The 20,527-nt window shown below is 37.8% G+C and overlaps 1 protein-coding gene across 1 annotated transcript in view; it reads right to left on the minus strand.

The window, feature by feature from the left end:
* Positions 1 to 15,638: 15,638 nt before the first annotated feature.
* Positions 15,639 to 20,527, minus strand: part of sema3d (sema domain, immunoglobulin domain (Ig), short basic domain, secreted, (semaphorin) 3D) — a 54,223-nt gene continuing 49,334 nt past the window's right edge. The window contains exon 18 of the mRNA XM_041254615.1: positions 15,639 to 17,956. Coding sequence (XP_041110549.1) covers positions 17,525 to 17,956 — 432 coding nt within the window. The 3' untranslated portion in view covers positions 15,639 to 17,524. The remainder of the gene's footprint in view (positions 17,957 to 20,527) is intronic.

Raw genomic sequence — 20,527 nt, forward strand, 5'->3', positions numbered from 1 at the left:
CCCCCCCCTGTTTTGCCAAGCTGCACTAGCTACCTCTAAAGTTTAGGATAATTTTCTAAACTCTCCTGCTCACCTACAATGCCCTTCATCACACAGGTCCCAAGTACCTCCTCAACCTGCTGACCCACTATGTCCCTGCCCGCAAGTTGAGGTCCACTGACTCTGGCCTGCTTGTTATCCCCAAGCAAAAGTGAACCACACTTGGACAATGCTCATTCATCTTCATGGCTCCGACTCTTTGGAACTCTCTACCAGCTTTGGTGTGTGATGCTTCCACCGTCACTCACTTTAAATCAACTCTCAAGACCCACCTGTTCTCTCTTGCTTTCTCTTGCACTTTCTGTATTTTAAGTATTATGGATCTTTTTGTTGTTATTGCATCTTGTAAAGCACTCCACTATGAAAGGTGCTATATAAAATAAAGAGTGATTGATTGATTTCTGGAAAAAAAGATGTTACACAACACTAAGGCTGCAGAGCAATTTGTGATGTGTTTGTTTGTCTGTATTTAAGAAAATAACCTGTCCACACTTATGAAGTCATCTGGCTCCAGATCATAGAAAACTAGTTTTTGTTTGAAAGACTCTGATACATAACCAACCAAAGTTTTATTTGACAAACGGTTTCATACAGCATTTTATTGGTTACATGTTTTTATGAAACTATATAGCATAAAACCTTCCTCTAGAGATTTAGAAATGTGTAATGAAGCATTATGGTGCACCAGCTGTTTTATATAGACATCGTTTTAAACTTACAAGCAACTGAAATATGATATACAAGTTCCCCAGGTAGACTAAAACTATTCCAACCATAAGAAAGTCATTATCTAGCAAGGATTATTGTAACAAACCCTGGTTCCCGCAGGTAGGGGTTTCTCACAGGCGGAGGTGGGACGTGAACCTGAGAACTCCCGCTCTTGCGTCACCTACCAATCCTGACCTCTACCCCGTGCATGCTACAATATTGTAAAGTAAGGTGACCCATTTTAGTAATAAAGATGTTAAAAAGTCAGTCTATAATAAAAGAACTTGTACTGTGATAAAAAAACAAATATAAAGTGACAAGTGTTTTAAATACCATTGAAATCTGTAAATATATGTATGTGTCTTCTATATTGTGTAAAATCAAACTACACTGCTTAGATCATTTGCCAATATTAGAAACTAAAATGCTGGTCCTCCGCTCTGTGCCTCCATCTACTGTAGGTATATGAGTCACATTATAATGCTTCCAGGACTGCGTACCATGATTCAGACAACCACAAAGTCAGAGGACTCTGCTATGAGTTTAATGCATACTGAGCAACACATAATATTTCATGGTGTGCATAGTGATAAGCCACAGTAACCACCCCTGACACTAATGATAGAGTTGCCTTCTGAATAGATAGTACTGATACACAGCCGGATCTCAACTCAGTAATTAAAGTAATAAATTCAAGAGAGGCAGTAAAGATAGACAGGGAAAAAACTGTGAACACTCTCAAAATAAAGTCCTCAACTTGGATCATGACCTCCTTCGTAAAATGCAGTATAAATGAATTATTATGTAGAAGTGACTGTATGACTGTATTGCTTCAAGGTTTTCTGTAATTATTTGTTCAACCTCAAAAGTGTGCTTTGTTTCTAAAGTAGTGATGTCACTAGGATGTTCGTTTATTGGGTAATGATCTGAACCCCAAGCTAAATAAAGTGGGTTGTAATTATGTTGCTTTCTGCTCCAAAAGACCTTAATGGAAACAAGATGATTTAATCTAAATGGAAGTTAAATAATTTTCAAGAAATACATACAGGGGGACGAAGCTATTTTTTGTGTTCCCGGTGAAATACAATTCATGAGTTAATAATGAAAATTGTTAAGGCCCTACTAAATCATGGCGAAAAATGAAAAAAATGCAGCTCAATTGCGACCAAAGCATGAAAAATCTAAGTAATGTAGTTTTAATGTTAATTATGAAGGTTAAAAAAGCCATACAAACAGTGTTTCATTTTCTTATTTAATAAAAATACAGATCTAAAATGGCAGAAATTTGAAATAAAAAGCATTATATTTTTAATGGCAAATTTATATACATGTATAAGTAGAAATGTTTTTTCTCACTAAAAAAAAAAAAAAAAAAAAAAAAAAAATGTATACAGACGGGTGCATTTCCACTACTTCACAGTAATTCAAGTTGGAACACAAAAGTGAGCCCAGATATAGCTGTATATTTACAGTTTACAGGCATTAAATTTCAAACAAAAATGCGCTTGCTACATTTTTCAGATACTGCCAAGCATGGTCAATAGCAGGGGTCCCCAACCTTTTTGTATGAAGGGCCATATTAAAAAACGGACTCCCCTTTTGGGGCCAGTAGGGCAGGTCAATGTTAGGGTGCCCCCCTGTGCTTGCATCTCACTGGCCAATTTTCTGATGTCTGGTTGGAGATTAGAAACTCCTAACCTATGCACTACATGGAGTTGATCGTCTGTCATTCATGAACACAACTTTGATGTTTGAATAAACTGGGTGGCATTTGGATAGTTACAGTATTTGTCTTTGTATTTTGTCTCATAGTGCCTCCTAACATTGTACTTTTTAAAAAGGGCAATGCTCTCTTTGCAAATCAAATGTAGTATTTTGTCTTTATTCGAAACACAAAAATCACTCCGCTTTTCGTTAACAACATGGCACTCTGAATCTATTTTCTGTTTCTTTGAAAGGGCCATTGTGAATTTAGGCACAGACCATAAAAGACTGTCACCAACACACAATACATGGATGACAATACCTTTTCAAAAAAGCAGCAGAAACATTTGAAATTAAAGTTACAGTTGGGTTCTTTCAAATATGGAGGAGCCCAACAATGGCAAAAAGAGGGGGTCCACACCATGCATTGGTTTAGTTGTATTAGCTAGGCTATGAATTAACAATAGAACCACGTCATAAATACAAGTAGCCTACTCTCTGAATATTTTATGAGGGTTTTCATTTTGATAAATATAGCAGAAATAGTATATTCTTCAGAAAACAATTCATGTATAATCACGCAGGCTACAGTCGATATAAATGCTAATATCATTGTTAAAGCTACGTTTCTGTCAGATCATGTATTCAATGACCCCAAAAGTGCACAAAGTAACTTCATTTAAAAAGCACCAGTGTTCACCGGCTCACTGTTGAATCAATCTTTCAAAAGAGGGAGGCGCGTCAGTAAGGATCTGAAATCAATGTATTGGTAATTGATTTCTGACAGCCTATACACTGGTGCTTTCTAAATTATGTTATTTTGTGCACTTTTGGGGTCATATCATATCTGATTCACCTTCTCCACAGCTAGTTGCCAATAATTATTTTAATCTCTTCTCCGTTTGGATTTTTTAGGCATTGAAAGCAAAGCACCATACCTGGTTTAAAACAAAATCCTTAATGCATCAGGTAAATCTCTATTGCCGCTGCTGCATTTGTGGGATACAGACGTTTGATCAACAAGTTACATTGTGGTAACTGTATATATGTTGCAGGGTGCGAGCTGTAGATGCTTTTTACAGCGATTTCACTCCCCGTAACAACCAATAGATGGGATTCATTTAACATATTGGACTTGAGAGCTGTGGTACATTGTATGTGTTGCTGAGGCAGAGCAGGAAGCTCCAGGATTCACAACTCCGTCTGGTGCACAGTATATATGGTCTTTTGAGACTTGTTTAAAAAAAAAATCACAATGGAAGTGATGCATGTAGCTGAAAAGATGCTGTTTGGTCACCCCTGATCTACTCTCTTTCCACAAATTGTACATCTATACTCTACTGTATTTACAAGCTCCTGTTTTTACGGCTATACCCCTCCCGGGCCGGGTCAGTGGGCTTTGAGGGCCGGGTCCAGAGAGTGTGTACTGGAACAGAGATTTTCTTTCATCAAGCAGAAAAAGGAAAAATACATAATATACAGATATACTGTACCTCTTGCATGCCTTAAAGAGACTCATAGTGCAAATACAGTGCAAATACATCGAGTTAATTATAAAACTCTTGGGCCTTTTATTTCCTCCAGCCGGAAGGATCACAAGACTGCTGCAGGCGATGGTCTGTGGAAACTTGCATATGGAGTATGAATGGCATTTTAACCAATTTGGACTAAAATCAACCCAGCTTAAGTTGTTCCACTTTGCATTACTGATGCTGAGTGAACAAACAGGTGCTCTGTGCTGCTTAAATATGTTCAAAGACTGTGACCTTGCATCCCAGCCCTGTTCAGGTTGGTATGTGAGGCTGGAGGTACTGGCAGGCCTTTGTAGGATGATTTTAGTTGTAAGTTACTGTCATTCCTGTCCAATTATTTGTTGAATATCAATCTGGGGGGTAAACTGGGACTGGCCCTGAGAAGGAAAAAACCATGCCAAATAGAATATAAAACAGTTTATGATTGAGAAGAATAAACAATTCATATGTATTTTTTTTTTTTTTTTTATTTATATATATATATATATATATATATATATATATATATATATATATATATATATATATATATATATATATATATATAGTGGGAGTTGGTGGGTCGTCCGGGCCATAATAAAATAAAAGACACTTATTAGTTAATTAATTATTTATGTTTGTGGTCTTAAACAAATCTTGTACATTTTGAAGGTAAAATGTTTAAAAGGTAACTACCTCGACCAGTTTCCTTCTAAGCATTCTGTCACTGAAATTACAATATAACAAACGTATCTCTGGAACAAGCTGTCAGAAAAAGATAACAAATAGTGTTTGGGCATTAGGGATACATTTTGCTTTATACATATTGCTGTGTACGATAATTTACATCAGGACTTCTTAAACCTGTAGCCAACTCTTCTTAGAACCCCTCCATATACAAAGCCAGGTGTTAAAACATTAATCATACAGATTCAAATTCCATGCTGTTATTTTTTTTCTTTAGTTTATTAAAAAGTACAGATAGCCAGCTGTTTGGTAAATGTGGCTCCAGTTAGACCTGTTAACATTCCAAAAGTTCAAAATGTACTTTGAAATACATGAACAATGTGTAGTACTGGTGTAATGTAAAATTTTCCACAAATATTTCAGAAGTGAGACTGACATGTTTATTTGCAACACTGAAATAGATGGAGCCTTGGAAAAAAGAAGACAGCTAATTTCAATACAGAGCAATGTAATGTTGGGGGTCATATCAACTGCTGCCTTTGCTTACTCATTATTTACACAAACACACTGCAAAATTATGTTGATAATCTGACATCCTGGGAATGTACGAATTTATTAAACAATGAAACAAAGATTAAAAACAACACTGTCAAACATGTGTATGTATTTTTGGCAAAGAAAGTGTTCAGATATACAAAATAAATGACATGAAACAGCTTAGTTAAACTTTACTTAAGAGATACACAAAATAAATAGTTCCTTACAAATGCTGACAACTGCCAGTGATGTTGTCAATTCAACACTTGTCTTCTTTCTATTCCTTAAGGATATTATCTTCAAGTATTGCTCATCCTTGTTAGACAGCTTTGTGGGGTCTTCCAGTCCTGGGTTTGTCCCTTACAGATGATGTTTCTCTGTATGTGTTGATTATGTGATGCAAGCTATTTCACTCAATTTTTTTCCTTCTTTATGCAAGTCAAGGTTGTTATAAAAGTAGAAAACACTAGTGGAGGCTTTGGGTAAAATGTTGATGCTCATAAATCATCAAAGTCGAAAAATACAACATGTCTAAGACTTTTGCACAACAGTGTATATAGAGAACATGTTCCAATATCAATATATTTCTGCATGCTTAGTTTTTATTAGTGGAATATGACATGCACACAAACTACAAAACCTGTGAATATAGTATTATGTGACAATTCAAATACAATTATTTGTTGCTGTAGATTTTTTTTTATATATTAAAATAACATAATAGATTTGAAAATAGTGCATGTTATGACAGTTCAGCTTGGTCTGTACAAATCAATTTGTCAGTGCAAAGGCAATAATTATTATACTCTACACGAACAACTGTTTCTTCCTGCATTACACATACTTTTGAACTCATAGCCAGAGGCACCTATCAATATTAAGCAATCAGCAACTCAATTTAAGTTCACAAAAGGAAATGCAAGATTTTCTTGTGACTTCTGAGAACAGCAAACACCTGTATTTAAGGTAATGGCTATGTAATGGTATGTCAAACTACAGAATATCAACAGACTCAAAGCATCCATTTAGGATTTTTTGACAGGTTAATAGTGCTTCAACTATGATAAGTTAATCACAGGATTGGGGTGAAAGAAAATGAACTAGTGGAAAAGGAAAGATCATGCTTATATTCAAATTAAATCTAGCTACATATGTGTTATTGGAGAATGTCACTGTTATGATTATTATTATTATTATTATTATTATTATTATTATTATTATTATTATTATTATTATTATTATTATTATTATTATTTCTCATATTGTTGTACCTCTGTTTAACCCATTGGAATTCTAAAAGTTCCAGCATTGTTCATGAAACTATACTAAGGATGGTTTGAGATGTACAGTAGTGCAAGGTTTATGTGGGCTGGTTATTAGTCAGATATGGCCTTGTACAATGGAATTATTTGTTTACTTATTGGGATTTATTTGGATTTGTCACAAGAGACATGAATGGGTTAGATCTGTGAAGTTTGATTTTCAATCAATGTGCCCTGAGAGAAAGGACAATTAAACTCAAACTCATTATCAAACTCATTGCTAATGCTGCAAAGGCTAATACATTATGGATGTCACTCATTTTAGTAATGTGCATATGGTCACATGAAATATCAACATTGATGTGTACGTAAATCAGAGAATAAGTGATCCTGCTCAGATGTACAACTCGCTTTCCAATATGAGCACATGTCTATGAAATCCCCCCCCCCCTCGTCCCCGAGACTTGTCTCCTCCTTCCCCCCTCCCCCCCCTCCTCCCATCGTCCCTTCCTTCGTGTGTCTCTTCATCCTCTCTTGCCCCCTCACTCCCCTATCCCATTCGCTCCCCGCCCCTCCCATTCACCCGTCTTCCCCTGACCCACCCCTTTCCCCCCCCCGTCGCGTCTCCCTCCATTCCCCGTGCTCTCGTTCCTCCCTGTCCCCCCCCCCGGCTCCGCCGTGGCCCTCCCCCCCGACGCCCCTACCTCTTCAGTCCGCTGCCCCTCTCTCGGTCCCCCCCCCCTCTCCTCCCCCCCATCCCCCCCCCTCCCCTGCCCATCCCCCCCTCCACTACCTGCCCGTAACATTCTCTCTCCCTACCCCCAACCCACCATCTCCCCTCCTCGACTCCGGCCTGCTCCTACACTCCACCACTGCCCCCCTCACAGTTGTCACCCCCCCCTCTCACCAGCAAAAATCCACCCCCTCTCGAGCCCCCACCATACCCCCAGCCCGTCATCTTCCCCCTCTGGTATATACCAACCTTACCCCGGCCTCCACAGCTCCCACCCTCGGCCATGCTCCCCTCTCACCTCGCTCCCATCCTCTACATCTCTGCACCCACCCCTTCACGCGTCCCCGGTGTCCCTCCTCTCTCTCACCATGCCACTTCTTCACCAACTCTCTCCCCCCCCTTCGGTCTCTCCCTTCCCCACCCCCCCTCCTATCTCCACCCCTCCCAATCCCTTCCCTCCATCCACACTCCCCCCCGCAGCATCCCCCCCCCACCGTCTACTCCCCCTCCTTCCTATTTTACGCTCCTCCCTCCCTCCCCCTTGACCCCTCTCTAACCTCCCCCTCCACCCCCCCCCCTCTTCCACACCCTCTCCCTCCCACCACCCTGCCCCCCCCACCCGGTCCCTCCCCTGTCCTCCCCCACCTCTCGGCACCCCCCTTCTCTCCTCCAGCACTCTATCTCTGACCCTCCCCGACTCCCCCCTCCCGCCCGTTCCCCCATTCTCCCCCGTACTCATCTCGCCCCAAGGACCAACTCCCCTCCAATGTCATCCCCTCCCCTTCCGCCCCCCCCACACCCCCTCCAGCCCCCTCTCACCCCACCAACACCTCATATTCCCACCCTCACACGCCCCCCTCTCTCACCCACACAGCTCCCCTCGTCCCCCCTACCACACCCCCATCCACCCCGCCATCTCTCTCCCCCGACCTCCTCTCCCCCCATAACCCACCCCACGCCCCCCCAGCCGAGCGCCACTCCCCTCGCTGCCCTCCTGTCTCGCCATGCCCCCGCAGCCACCCCACGCCTCAACCCCCCGCCCGAGCCGCTGATCCCGCGACTCAATCTCGGGCCGCCAAGACGTCCCACCCGCTCCCACCCCATCATCCCCCTCACTCCCCCCCAACCGCCCACCAGACGGGTCCATACCCCCACCAGGCCCCTCCACCCCCCGCTGTCCGCCTCCTATAAACTCCCATCAGTTCCGAGACCCCAACAGAGTAAGGAACCAGCCCCCTTCATCCTGCCCCAGCATGTGTTCATCCCACTCGCCGGACACGAGAGCCACACCCCACTCCCCCTCCCTCCCCCTTCCTCCTCTTCTCGTTCTCCCCCTCCGCCCCTCACGCCCCCCACGCACCCTTACCCAACCCTCCCCTCACCCACCGCACCTGACAAGACATCTCTTCCCCGTCTGTTCCCCCCCTTCCCTCCCCCCCCCCCAGCCACCTCCTCTTCCGTCCCCCTCCCCCCCCCTACCCACTCCTCCCCCCCGTCGCGCAACCCCTCCCCTCGTCAACGATATCCCAACTCATCCCCCCACCCCTCCCTCTCCTCTTCCCTCCCCCCTTCTTCCCTCTCCTCCCCCCCCTAAGCTTCCCTTTCTTATTAAACCAATCACATCAAATTACAAATGTCATCTGAACTTCCTTGAAGTCTACAGGGTTCCTTAAATTCCATCCTGCCATTGAAGTAGGATTATTCCAAGGTCAACTCACAATTTAACATTTGAATGATAGAACTCTGCTCTGTTATGTTGCTCTGCTTAACTCATTAACTCCTATGTTGCTCTGCTTAACTCATTCTACATGCAAACATAGTAAAGCATAACTTAATTACCAGCATGGTTTCTCTAACCTTCACCATGCATGCAAGGGAATACTGTGTATGTGTAATATTAAATCAAGAAGTGCTGATGGATACACCTCAAAAAGTTCCCCCCCTTTGGGACTGAGCCACCATTTGCTTAAACTTTATTTCACAAATGTTTCCCAAATTTTCCCCAAATGAACATTACATCTCTTATGAAGCATCCCACCAAAAAACCTTAGAAACCTCAGGAGATTGTTACCAAACCAAGGAGCCTGACATCCCGGTGTCCTCTTTGCCTGCTGCTATTTGTGTCAGTAGTCCTCTGATATACTAAACTGTTATGGTCTACCCTTAGCACTGCCATCACATCCATGCATTATCCATTTCATCAATGCAAAATATGACTAGAATCATAGATTATAATGCTATACATTTAGTCACACACGTAGCAGACCTCAAGTTTACATTAATATAACCTGAAGATTACAATTTGTTTCGATTTTACCTCTTTTCACTGAGGTATATATATATATATATATATATATATATATTATATATATATATATATATATATAATGATATAAAAAAATGGCATCTTGTATAATTGCTTTTCTATTAACTTGTTAGCTGAAATTGTCAATCTGGTCATTAATTATAGGGATTGGATTTTCCTGATGTAGAAGTTTGTATTTATTAAATCCCTACTTCAACATGCCATAAACATTAAACAACTTCTTTATGCCAACCGATTAATTCAGTAATTGGATAATTAAAGTAAAGGCATCCTCCCTGCACTTACGTCATTTAAAATGATAGCATTAGACCAGGCCATAGTGACTGTTGATTTGCCCCAGTGATAAAGTAAATCTGTGGGAGATGGAAGCATGCCAAGAGCTAAACATAACCCTTTATTAAATCATAGGTTTATTAAATCATGACAGTATGCGGTTGAAACTGACATCTTTATAAGTATTTTGTTTGCATATAATTCGTAAGATAAAAGGTGAACCAATTAATTGTATTTTGTTTTCAATCATTTTATTTATTTTTAGTTGAGGATTAACTTGCCTTTGAATTAATTTTGTTATTGCTGTCATTGTATATGTATTTGGATATGGTAACCTTTAGCCAGTTAGCCAGTTTGTTATCTTAGCAATGTACCTAATGTTATTTTAACACTGAAAACTATAGGCCTCTTATGTGCAAAAATGTGAGTGTCATATATTGTGTTTTAGAAACGCTGACTTGGTAAAAACATACAGTACATGGTAATATAGGGAGATCATAGATGCACTTTCCCAGAGATTACATAGAAGCTTTTCAAAAGTGCCAAATAGCAAAACAAACAACATGTTATACAGTATTAGCATTTCATCCATAATTATAAAATACTCAATGGTGGTAACAATTCTAAAAGAAATGTATATAATTCAACATATTTTTTTTTTAATTATTTTTTTTTAATGTTTGATCAAATAACCAACTCCAACTTCCTTACTTGGTGATAATGAACCTAAAATGATAGGGTAGTGTACAGGAGCTGTGTGTTTATACCCAGGAACAATTCACAAGTCCTTGTTCTTAAATACATGTAGAGGTAAAAAAAAATGGTGTATATCATATTGATCATATTTCTCTTGCTGAGAATGGTAACATAAAATAAAACCTAAAACAAAATGACCTTGAAGACCTTTACAAAAGCCATCACTGCAATTCAATTGTTGTCCTGTATTGCAAATAAGCATACTGTGTATATCAAAATAAATGTCTCCATCTAGATCATGTGAGTGAATAACTATGCTGACTTTTATTGTTTATATAATGATATTATTATTTATATCAGTTTTCTGAGGCTGTCAAGTTTTCTAGGCTAAATTATGAATAACATTTGCTATAGAACATGGTCTGTCTTAATGATGCCTGTGAATGTAGTTTGAGATAAAAAATGTCTAAAAGAGTTTTACCTCTGTTCTTTGGAACCAATGAATGATGCCTTATTAAACACCTGCTTAACTCTTCCAAAAAAAAATCAGAGTGTGGCGGCAATACATCTCAACCTCTGATCTTTCCTGTCTTTGCCAGAATGATTATTTCTGTGGATGTTCCTCCCAGTTTGACATCAGGGAGCAATTGGCTAATCCACAACTTCTCTGGCCTTGTTACCATCCACTCTTGTTTTAGCCTGTCATGTTTTGGAACCACAAGATATATTATTTAAACCTTAACAAGCCAACACATGTAGAGGAGAAATTATGAAAGCTGTCTCATCTGACTAATATACAGAACTCATTTTAAACCTACTCGTCATATTTGATCAGCAAAAGATGTGTTTAAAAAATCCTCCTGCTATTTCTTAAAAGGTTTCCATGGAGAGTTAAAACATTTGACCTACTTATTCGTTTAACCAGACCAACACGCACTGACTTTCTTTTCCAAATATAGAATTGACTTTGTTTCAGGAGTTGTGTAACTTAAATGATGTCCTTGTTTATTTCTTGATGGTTTCCAGCACTGCACTTTTAGTGGAAGGTAAGATAAGTACAATTGACTTATAGAAACTGTAAGCAGTGTGTTTATCCCACTTGTCACACAAACATATACAAAACTTGTTCAATTTCCATAGCAAACACAGTAGAAATGATGATAAGATATAATTCAGTGTGCTTGTCCTCGAAAGGGACAAATTCACCTTCAGGAAATCTCCTTCCGTGGATTTGTGCATGTATGCACCCCTTTCTGTTAAACGAGAAAAATCTAAATATCTGATATGTAATTCCAGTAATTATTACAACCAGTCAAAGCAAACAACAGTTTACAGACTGAAAGAAAATTAGAAAACTCACAGAAAACAAAAATAACTAAATGATTTCAATATTTCTGTCTCGAGCAGGTTAGCAATTATTTGCTTTCCCTGTCCTAGTGTTGTAACTTTTGGAGAAAAAAAAAGTAATCAAAAATATGATGCTTATTATCTGGAGCATTGTGAACCTATGATCATTTATTCAGTTCTATACTCTTGAATCTAATAACAATAACAGCTATGCTTTCTTTACTTCTGTTCTCAGTGTACTGAAGAAGTTGTTAGAGCTCTTTTACAAATCAAGTATTGACTCTAGCAACAGTATTGTGTGTAATATTACTCATTTTGAGAGGCAGGCTGCCAGAGATTTCCTCCTGGGCGTTCTTTCCCTGTTATTCATGGCAGAAGGTGGCTTAATCACTCTTTTGCCAAAACAAGCTTAGTTTCTCATACTTTATACTACAAAGGGTGTTATCATAGATAACAAAATTTCACATTTCTCAGTCAGGATTGCTAATGTCATAGATGTTCTTGAGCCAGAACATTAAGGAACCTTAAAGGTACTGATTCAAATCTAAAACAATATTTAAATGTTAAAGAATATACAGCAGCAAATACACTTCTCAGGTTAGGAAAATATTAGATATTGGGAGTGTGCTGATACTGGTACTCATAATTGCCTTTAAGAAGTATTTATCGGCAGTTATTAAGTTAATCCATTCATTGTTTTAATTTCAAAACAAGAAAAGCTGTCCTTCCCTCACCTGTAGAACTAACTACCAATCAAAGATTATCAATACACGCTAATTGGGAAACACATTTTGGTATACTTTTGTTTTAATAAATCATTGCCACTTTATCTAATTAGATTCTAAAGATGACTTGGACCCAAGAAAGAACTATATTGGTATATAAACATATTAACTTGTTTTTTTTTTTTGTGTTAAACTCATAAAAGATGCTCTTACTACCTAACCTAAGGCATAGGTTTACCTTTGCATTTGGTCTCATGCAGAATGACTTTGGCACATTGTCATTGTCTCCTTTGATTATGGATGGTGTTGCTATAAGATAATCAGCTACCTGAGATCATTTATAAAATTGACAGGATTTTTTCTTTTTTAATCAAGCAGCTTATGCTTGGTGCTAGTAAAGAAGTTGCCATTTAAATTTTGAACAATTGGAAATATTTTGATTTTGCAAAAATGAATTAAACATTAAAACATTATGTAGAAAACATCTACAGTGGTGACTAGAAAGATACATCTCCCCAGAGAGTCTGGTAATTGTTTTAACATCTGACCCCATTAAATCTTTCCAGATCAAAAAGTTTAAACTATTCACCTTAACCCCCAGACCTATCACCCTGCAGTGCATCCACTTAACAGGACAAAGGTACTCCATCTAGCAGAACATGCATCAGATTGAAATGAAAACTAAAAAAAAAAAAAAAAAAAGATATCTTTCTGCTCAAGAGGTTATCTTTTTGTTTACACCTTTTGTTCAGGTCACAAATCAAATGATTTAAGAGGTCTGAACTTAGTCAAAATGGGAAATAGTTGAAATTCCAAAACTTCCAAAACTAGCATGAGAACTAAATAAGTAGTTTTACCTTGGATGAATGTTCCAAACCAGCTTAAATTAAGTACATTTGTAAAATCAATGGGTCAATTTTAATGATCAGAACATCTGCACATTTTTTAAATTGCTGTTCGGAAGACATCTTTCATCCCTTTCTCCCTGTTTATTCAGTGATATTATTAAGGGTATTGATAAATCATACTAATTGAATAAAGCAGAAGTTGAAGGATGAAGTATTTACATGTACTGCAGCTTAGATCATTAATAGACTATATATACTATATAAATATATAATGAACTAATAAGTTATCAGAGGGCTTCCAAACTATTTAGTTATGCACTGTGTTACATTTGTAGAAAAAAAACATTGCTAAATATAGACTATAAAATACATAATGTACAGTATATGTATTAAACAAAAATGTATTCGTATCAAAATTCACAAAAAAAAGATACAATGGAAAATGGAAAAGGTACAATGCAATGGTCCTTAGAAAGTTGGCTATCATAAAGTATATATCACAACTAATTAGTGGCATTGCATCTATACACAGCATGTTAAAGTGCAGTACCAAATTTCAAATTCTGTTTTTATGAGCTTTTTTATGTAATCAGTATATATACATATTTGCATGAAAATTCACATCCCCTTAAAACTCTCTTTACCTGCTCTTGCCCTTTCTTCCAAGTAATTCTTGAAGGTTTGAAGATGTTTTTTTTATGCTGTTAAGCTGCGAAATTGATTATGTAAACTGCTCTCTTGATGGCTAGAAATTAGTGTTTTCTACCATAATCCTCTTCATCTATCCTCGTAAGTAAAAGGCTGCTGCAGTAATACACACAGAACCAACTTGATTCACTTCTGAGGTTTTGAATTTCAACAGTGTTGGCGATCATTATTGGAATAATGTTACCATACATATGCATATTGAAATAGGCATAGAGACAAGAAATGCATCTTAACATTTGGGAGACTTGGCCTTTCCTCTTCATAAATGAGAGGTACCAGCCTTCGCCAGAGGGATGAGAAACAGTGATAAGGTGGTGAAGGTGCGAAGAGCCATGAAATGAAAGGCAAGTACAGGGCTGATTGAAGGAGTGGCTTATCAGTGAGCCTCTCGGAACCCTAGCCAAGCTTTAATGGAATTTATGAAAACTTTCTTCATCACATTTTACCATCTGTCAATAACACAATAAATACCTATGGGGTGAAAATAACAGGTGGTGTGATATGCATGATTTTGTCACCACAGTTAACAGATGTATTGCCTATTGAACACAATCAGAATGGACTATGCTTCAAATCCCATGACTGGAATCTGGTTTAAGTGATCAAGATCAGACATGTCATGCCGTAACATTGTGCATAAACTGCCTGACTGGTATTATACCAAAGTACATGGTTTCTAGAAAAATCAACCAGTCCAGATTACTGTAACGTAACTTTTCCTTTCCTCTATATTTCTTATATGTGTTAGCCATTTGATATTATAGTAGTACAGTTTATGCTGTATTGTTGAATAAAATAACCCCTATGTTCTCTTTCAATTCGAAAATAGCCTTCAACTAATGGGTATCGCCGTCAGGTGATAGGATTATGGTGAGCTTAATATAAAAGCTGCCTTTAGGCCTCCATAGCTCTGATGTCAGTGCCCCGCCCCTCAGGTGCTGATTGACTATGCAGAGCGCAGGAAGCTCAACCTCCTTTGTTTCAGGCCGCAAGAGCTGCTGAATCGACCTCGCTGCTTGATGGCTATTTTCTCTTTCAGAGAACCGGGGTTGCATCCGCATCCTTACGTTCCTTTCATAGAAACAATTCTCCTTATCCAGCCAAGCCGTTTTATTCAGTTAAGAACTGCAGGGCCCTATACTTTATCACTTAATACAATGATATATATATACAAATTCATACCACATCTTAAGTGTAACAGCCATAGCTCTGACTGTGCACACTGGAATCACAGCCACTGGGTTTCTATGATAAGAGATTCTGAGATGAATAGACAGGGCAATAGCTATAAACTCTACTTCTATCTTCTATCCTAAAATGTACTTCTATCTTCAATTTTCTTTGTAGTTTTCTTTGAAAGAGGGAGGCAACCTACTGTATACAGTATACCAGTGATATATATATATATATATATATATTATATATATATATATATATATATATATATATATATATATATATATATACACACACACTGATGTGATTGTGCGGCATTATGACTGTTTACAATTTAAAAAATTAAAAACAACAACTGTTTTCATTAAAAAGGTTAAAAAAAGGGTTTATTTCAAATCAACTTTGTTTCCTTGCTTGAATTAAATTGTTTGTTCTTAATCATTTGTAGCACACACTCTCATAATCTTTGTGTACATCATGCAACAGGGATTGAACAGTGCAGTCTAAATTGTATGCAACAAAGGGTTCATATTTCACTTTAGCATGCTTAAAAATAGTATACATTGAACCAATGTACTTTATATATAAAACATATTCTTTTGGCTTATACACAGGTGTGGCTTTTGCATCAGCCAAATTACAAGCATTCGTAAATGCTTAGTTATTTACATTCCATAAATGTTTATGAACTGTTTCACACCTTTTTGGGGTCAATGTGCAATATAAACTAAACATTAATAATAGATAAAGCTAAAAATAAATGCATGCAGAATGTAGAATTATATAAGAAATTATTGTATTGCTTTCTTTGCTTAGTTTAATTAAGTGCAGTATAGTGCAAGCCAATGGACAGTACTGTATTGTAGTTACTGAAACCAGTGACAAGCGAGCAGAAAGCAGACTTGACTTGCTTAGCCTGGCAGTCTGAATAAGAGCAGTTACAATTAAAGACTCAAGATCAGTGACTTTATTAAACCAGCTCTCTGCCTCTGAACAACACTGATTGTGTACAGTATATATTTGGACCTTTGTTGGGACACAGTAAACTCAATTTTGGCTAATCCATGTTTTTCACTAATCCACGCTCAAATCGGTCCCAAACTGCATCAATTAACAGGGGTATAAGTAGTAAACTATCTAAAAATATCAATTTCAAGTCACTAATATTATTGAAATTGGGTCAAATTTGTTTAAAAGCACTTTTAAGGATGTAACTAGTAATTATTTTCAAATGAGACCAAGTTTTATAAAACTATACATTTTTGTACTGGTATATAGCTTGGTTACTTTAGTAACAGAAAAAATGAGCTACATTTATAAACTGGTTAATAAGCTGAATGTTAACTGGTAATAAACAAACAAAAAAATCCCATTAAAATAAAACAGAAATCACCAGCCAATTTTCTCTAAATATAAGCTAACACCAAACTATTTACAATACAGCATTTTAAGAGATTTGCCAAGTTATAATGGGAATTTATAAAATCTATCCATACTGTATAATGTGAAATTGAAAATGTAATGTGTTTCTGGCCTTGAAATACAACCACACGACCTACATAAATAACTAATTGTGAATTCATGTGAAGAACACTGGAAATGCACTGTTTTAAAAGACTACTGTGTGGGTTTCAGCATTTGATTAGACCAATACTGAAACTGCAGTTGCTTGAAGGCACCACAAATTAAAAGTATGGTGTTTGGTCAGCTGAACAGTTTTTTTCATTTGTTATATACTAAATACAAAAACACATTGGCATGGTATACAAAACAATTGCTAATTTTTATTTTAAAAAGAATGTATTGTGCATGTTAATACTTTCCTTCACTAGCTGTGAAATATCACCTTGAATTTGTACAACAATATTAAAATAAATTTCATACCAACAAAACAATCTTGTTGGTTACGGTTGAGCTCTAATTGTTAGTCAAAAAAGCACCTGTGAATGCTTGGTCTCGCATACCCTTGGAACAAGTGTGAATATTTACAATTACATAGCAGGAATACAGACCAAGATTTAGCCTTTAAAGTACACATGTGTTAAACAAAATAGTTCTTAGCTTGAAAGACATTCTTAAGGTTGAAGGTCCCTTTAGTTGGACGTCCAGTTGAAGTGGACCTACAATACTACAATTTATCAACTATATATCCAAGTTCTTCTTTAGGAATGTACACAAGGTAATACAGTACTGATGTGTATCGTCTTGTTGGGTGATAACAAAATACCTGAGACGCAAATTAATTTATGTGTGAGCATCTTCAGGACTGCGGCTTGGGTGACGAGTGTGGTGTCTTCTGTTTCTGCTTTTCTTTATCTCCTGCATGTGTTTCCATTTGCCAGCTGACCCTCTGTGCTTTTGCCGCCTTCTCTCACGGTGCCACTTTTGCTCACAGTAGTCATCTAGGGTGAAGGTTGGGCTACTTAGCAGCTGGAGATAATCTTTGTATCTGTTGCGGGACTCCAGTGTACTATCTCTGGCACGTCCATCTTCATCTTCTGCCTTCTGTGTGTTCTCCATTTGCTCATTCTCAATGACCTTTAAATTGAGTTTCACGACTGTGTGGGTGAAGGTGTGCTCCTCGGCAGTGCAGTAATATGTCCCTGTATCCTTTCTGTGCAGCGTTCGGATCAGGAGGCCCAGCTCTGTCTTCATTACTCTTTCATCAGGCTTTATCTAAAACAAAAACACACAATGAATGCACAAGAGTGTTCAACTCGAAAAGAGGCACTTCTTTCTCAATACAACAACTTTAAATGGCTTTAAAGTTTAAAAGAAAATGGCTTACATACTTTTAAGACTACTTAATTAGTATAATCCATGTTTTAAGAAGTGTATTGGTACTGAAAAAAAAGTTGATGACTATATGTTGTAGTAAGATTCAACAGATTGAATTTAAAGTTGCTTGCCCTAGAGATTAGGGCTTGGTGGCAGAATACAGATTAATATTTCTGTCTCATTCATAGTCTGGGGGGGGAGCATTTGGACAACTGATAACAGTATAGGGGTGACTTTTCACAGGCAAAAGAGGTATTCTTTTGGTCACAACTTGGTGTCATTGCAGCTATAGCTGTTCACGCCAGGAATCTGTGAAACAAGCTATGCATTTACCATGTATTTACAATCTTTCTTTCTCTTGATCTAGAGTGTTAATGAACAATCAAACTGAGCAAGGCAATTGGACTACCAGGTTAAAGGAGCAGAGCCTAACACTGCAAACCAAATGCCTCTACATTAAGATGGCATAAGATAGTTGATAAGACAGTGATGGCATCAGGTAAAGGGTCAGCACCTTCTGAACCATTTTTATGGCCTGTTAGATAGCTCCCTCTTTACAAATGAATCACATGTCACGGTCCTGTCAGAGCTAAAACAATACAGCTGCCCAGTAGGAAAGAAGAAGCTTCAAAGCATACTTCACTTCAGCCTCGGAGGTGAAAGATGGAACATACAGAAAGTATGTTGATTAAAAAAAAAAAAAAAAAAAAAAAGTGCCCTGTAACTTTAAGTTATAGAATTAACCAAATCAGCACCAGTAAGTTTAAGCACTTTCACCTTGATAGCTAACAGGAACGTTTGCAGTTGTTTACTTTGAAATAGATGCTACATCTTATACCAGACAAGAATGGTGTGATTTTTATTAACATTTTACATATTTACATGCCAGTTCCTCAGCACTGCTAAAATTGAATGCTGGTAGTGTTTACAGTGAACAGTTTGAAGTTTCACCCATGGCTGCAACCTGTCAGTAACCAGCACTGTGGGTTGAAAAAAACGTGTGCAGGATATCTCGAGTTCTTGTTTCCCATCCCCAGGGTGCAACCACACTCCTCAGTTTCAGACTCTCAGCAAGGCTGGAATGTATGGTACTAAACAGGACTGACACACTAAGAGGCATAGTACTGAAATGTGCCAAGAGCATTACACATATTTTGAAAGCATTCCAAAATACAGATACATAAACGACATGTAGTTATGCTGTAGTTGGCATTTATTAATATTTACTACTTATATTTAGCATACAATTCTGAGTGTGAGTATAGAACAACATTATTTAGAACAATATTTAACAATCTATATTTCTCGATCTTATCACTTGTTTTTAAGCTCATATAAAACATTATGTAACAAATGGGTCCAGTGAAACTACATGTAATGTTAATGTACCTATGTTTTGAAATATAGTATCCTGTATTTTGCTGTCATACTATCTTTCAATTATCCACAACTGATACTGTTCATTAAAAAAAAAAAAAAAACACAATACAAAAAAGAATATTTTTTTCCACTGGAATCACACCACAGAAAAAGGTCACTCCTTCCTTAATGTGCATCTTTAAAACATATTAGAGGTCTATAAAACTCCCAATAAACCAGTAGGTTAAACATTTCATGTGCTGTTCAGAGCAAGTATGTTACTAATTATATGTTATATGCTATCCGTTTAATTGCTGGGTACTTGGGTGGTTGCATTCATAACAGCTCTGACAGACTGGGGCACCATCTGCTGGACCGCAGGCAGTAAGAGACCAATGAAAAATAAATAAACGGTTAGGTCACAGAAAATGGGAAGGCTTTTGGGTCTGCTTTGTTAGAATAAGTCAACAAAACGACCTCATGACAAAAAAGAAGTTGAGCACTATAAGATGGCTAGATATTTGGTTGTGTTTACTAAACAACTGATAATGATGAGAATAGTACATGCACTGTTTGGATCCAGTGCTTAACTGGCTATGTGAAGGGGTATATTGTGGTGTAGGGAACAGCAAAATGATCCACTGACAACCTCAGTTCCAGTCCAGATCCTGTCTCCTCCCATACGCTATTCAGAGGAGAATTGAGATTCAGAGCCAAGACCCGAAAGGTGACAGGCAGGAGACACCCAATTGAGTCAACTGCTTTTGATCCAGCCCAATGGTTTCCTCCCCTTTCCTTCCCTTAAGGAAAAGTGTCTGTGTTTCATAAACTGATTGTACAGCAGTTATTCAGGGTGAGACATTGCCCAGAAGATGAGAAATGATTCTTTAAAGTTCCAATCAAGTATGGTCTCTTGGGTTTTCCCACATGGGACTGGATTGTAAATGGGTGACTTGGGAATACTAAGTAGGAATATAAGAATCTGTAATGTCAGTACATATTTTTCTAGTGTTTTTATTTATTTATCTGTGTTCACTTAAAGAACATTGTAATCTTCTACAATGTTTTTTGTTGTTGTTGTTGTTGTTGTTGTTGTTGTTGTTGTTGTTT

Source organism: Polyodon spathula, chromosome 7 (genome assembly GCF_017654505.1).
Source record: "Polyodon spathula isolate WHYD16114869_AA chromosome 7, ASM1765450v1, whole genome shotgun sequence".
Lineage (NCBI taxonomy): Eukaryota > Metazoa > Chordata > Actinopteri > Acipenseriformes > Polyodontidae > Polyodon > Polyodon spathula.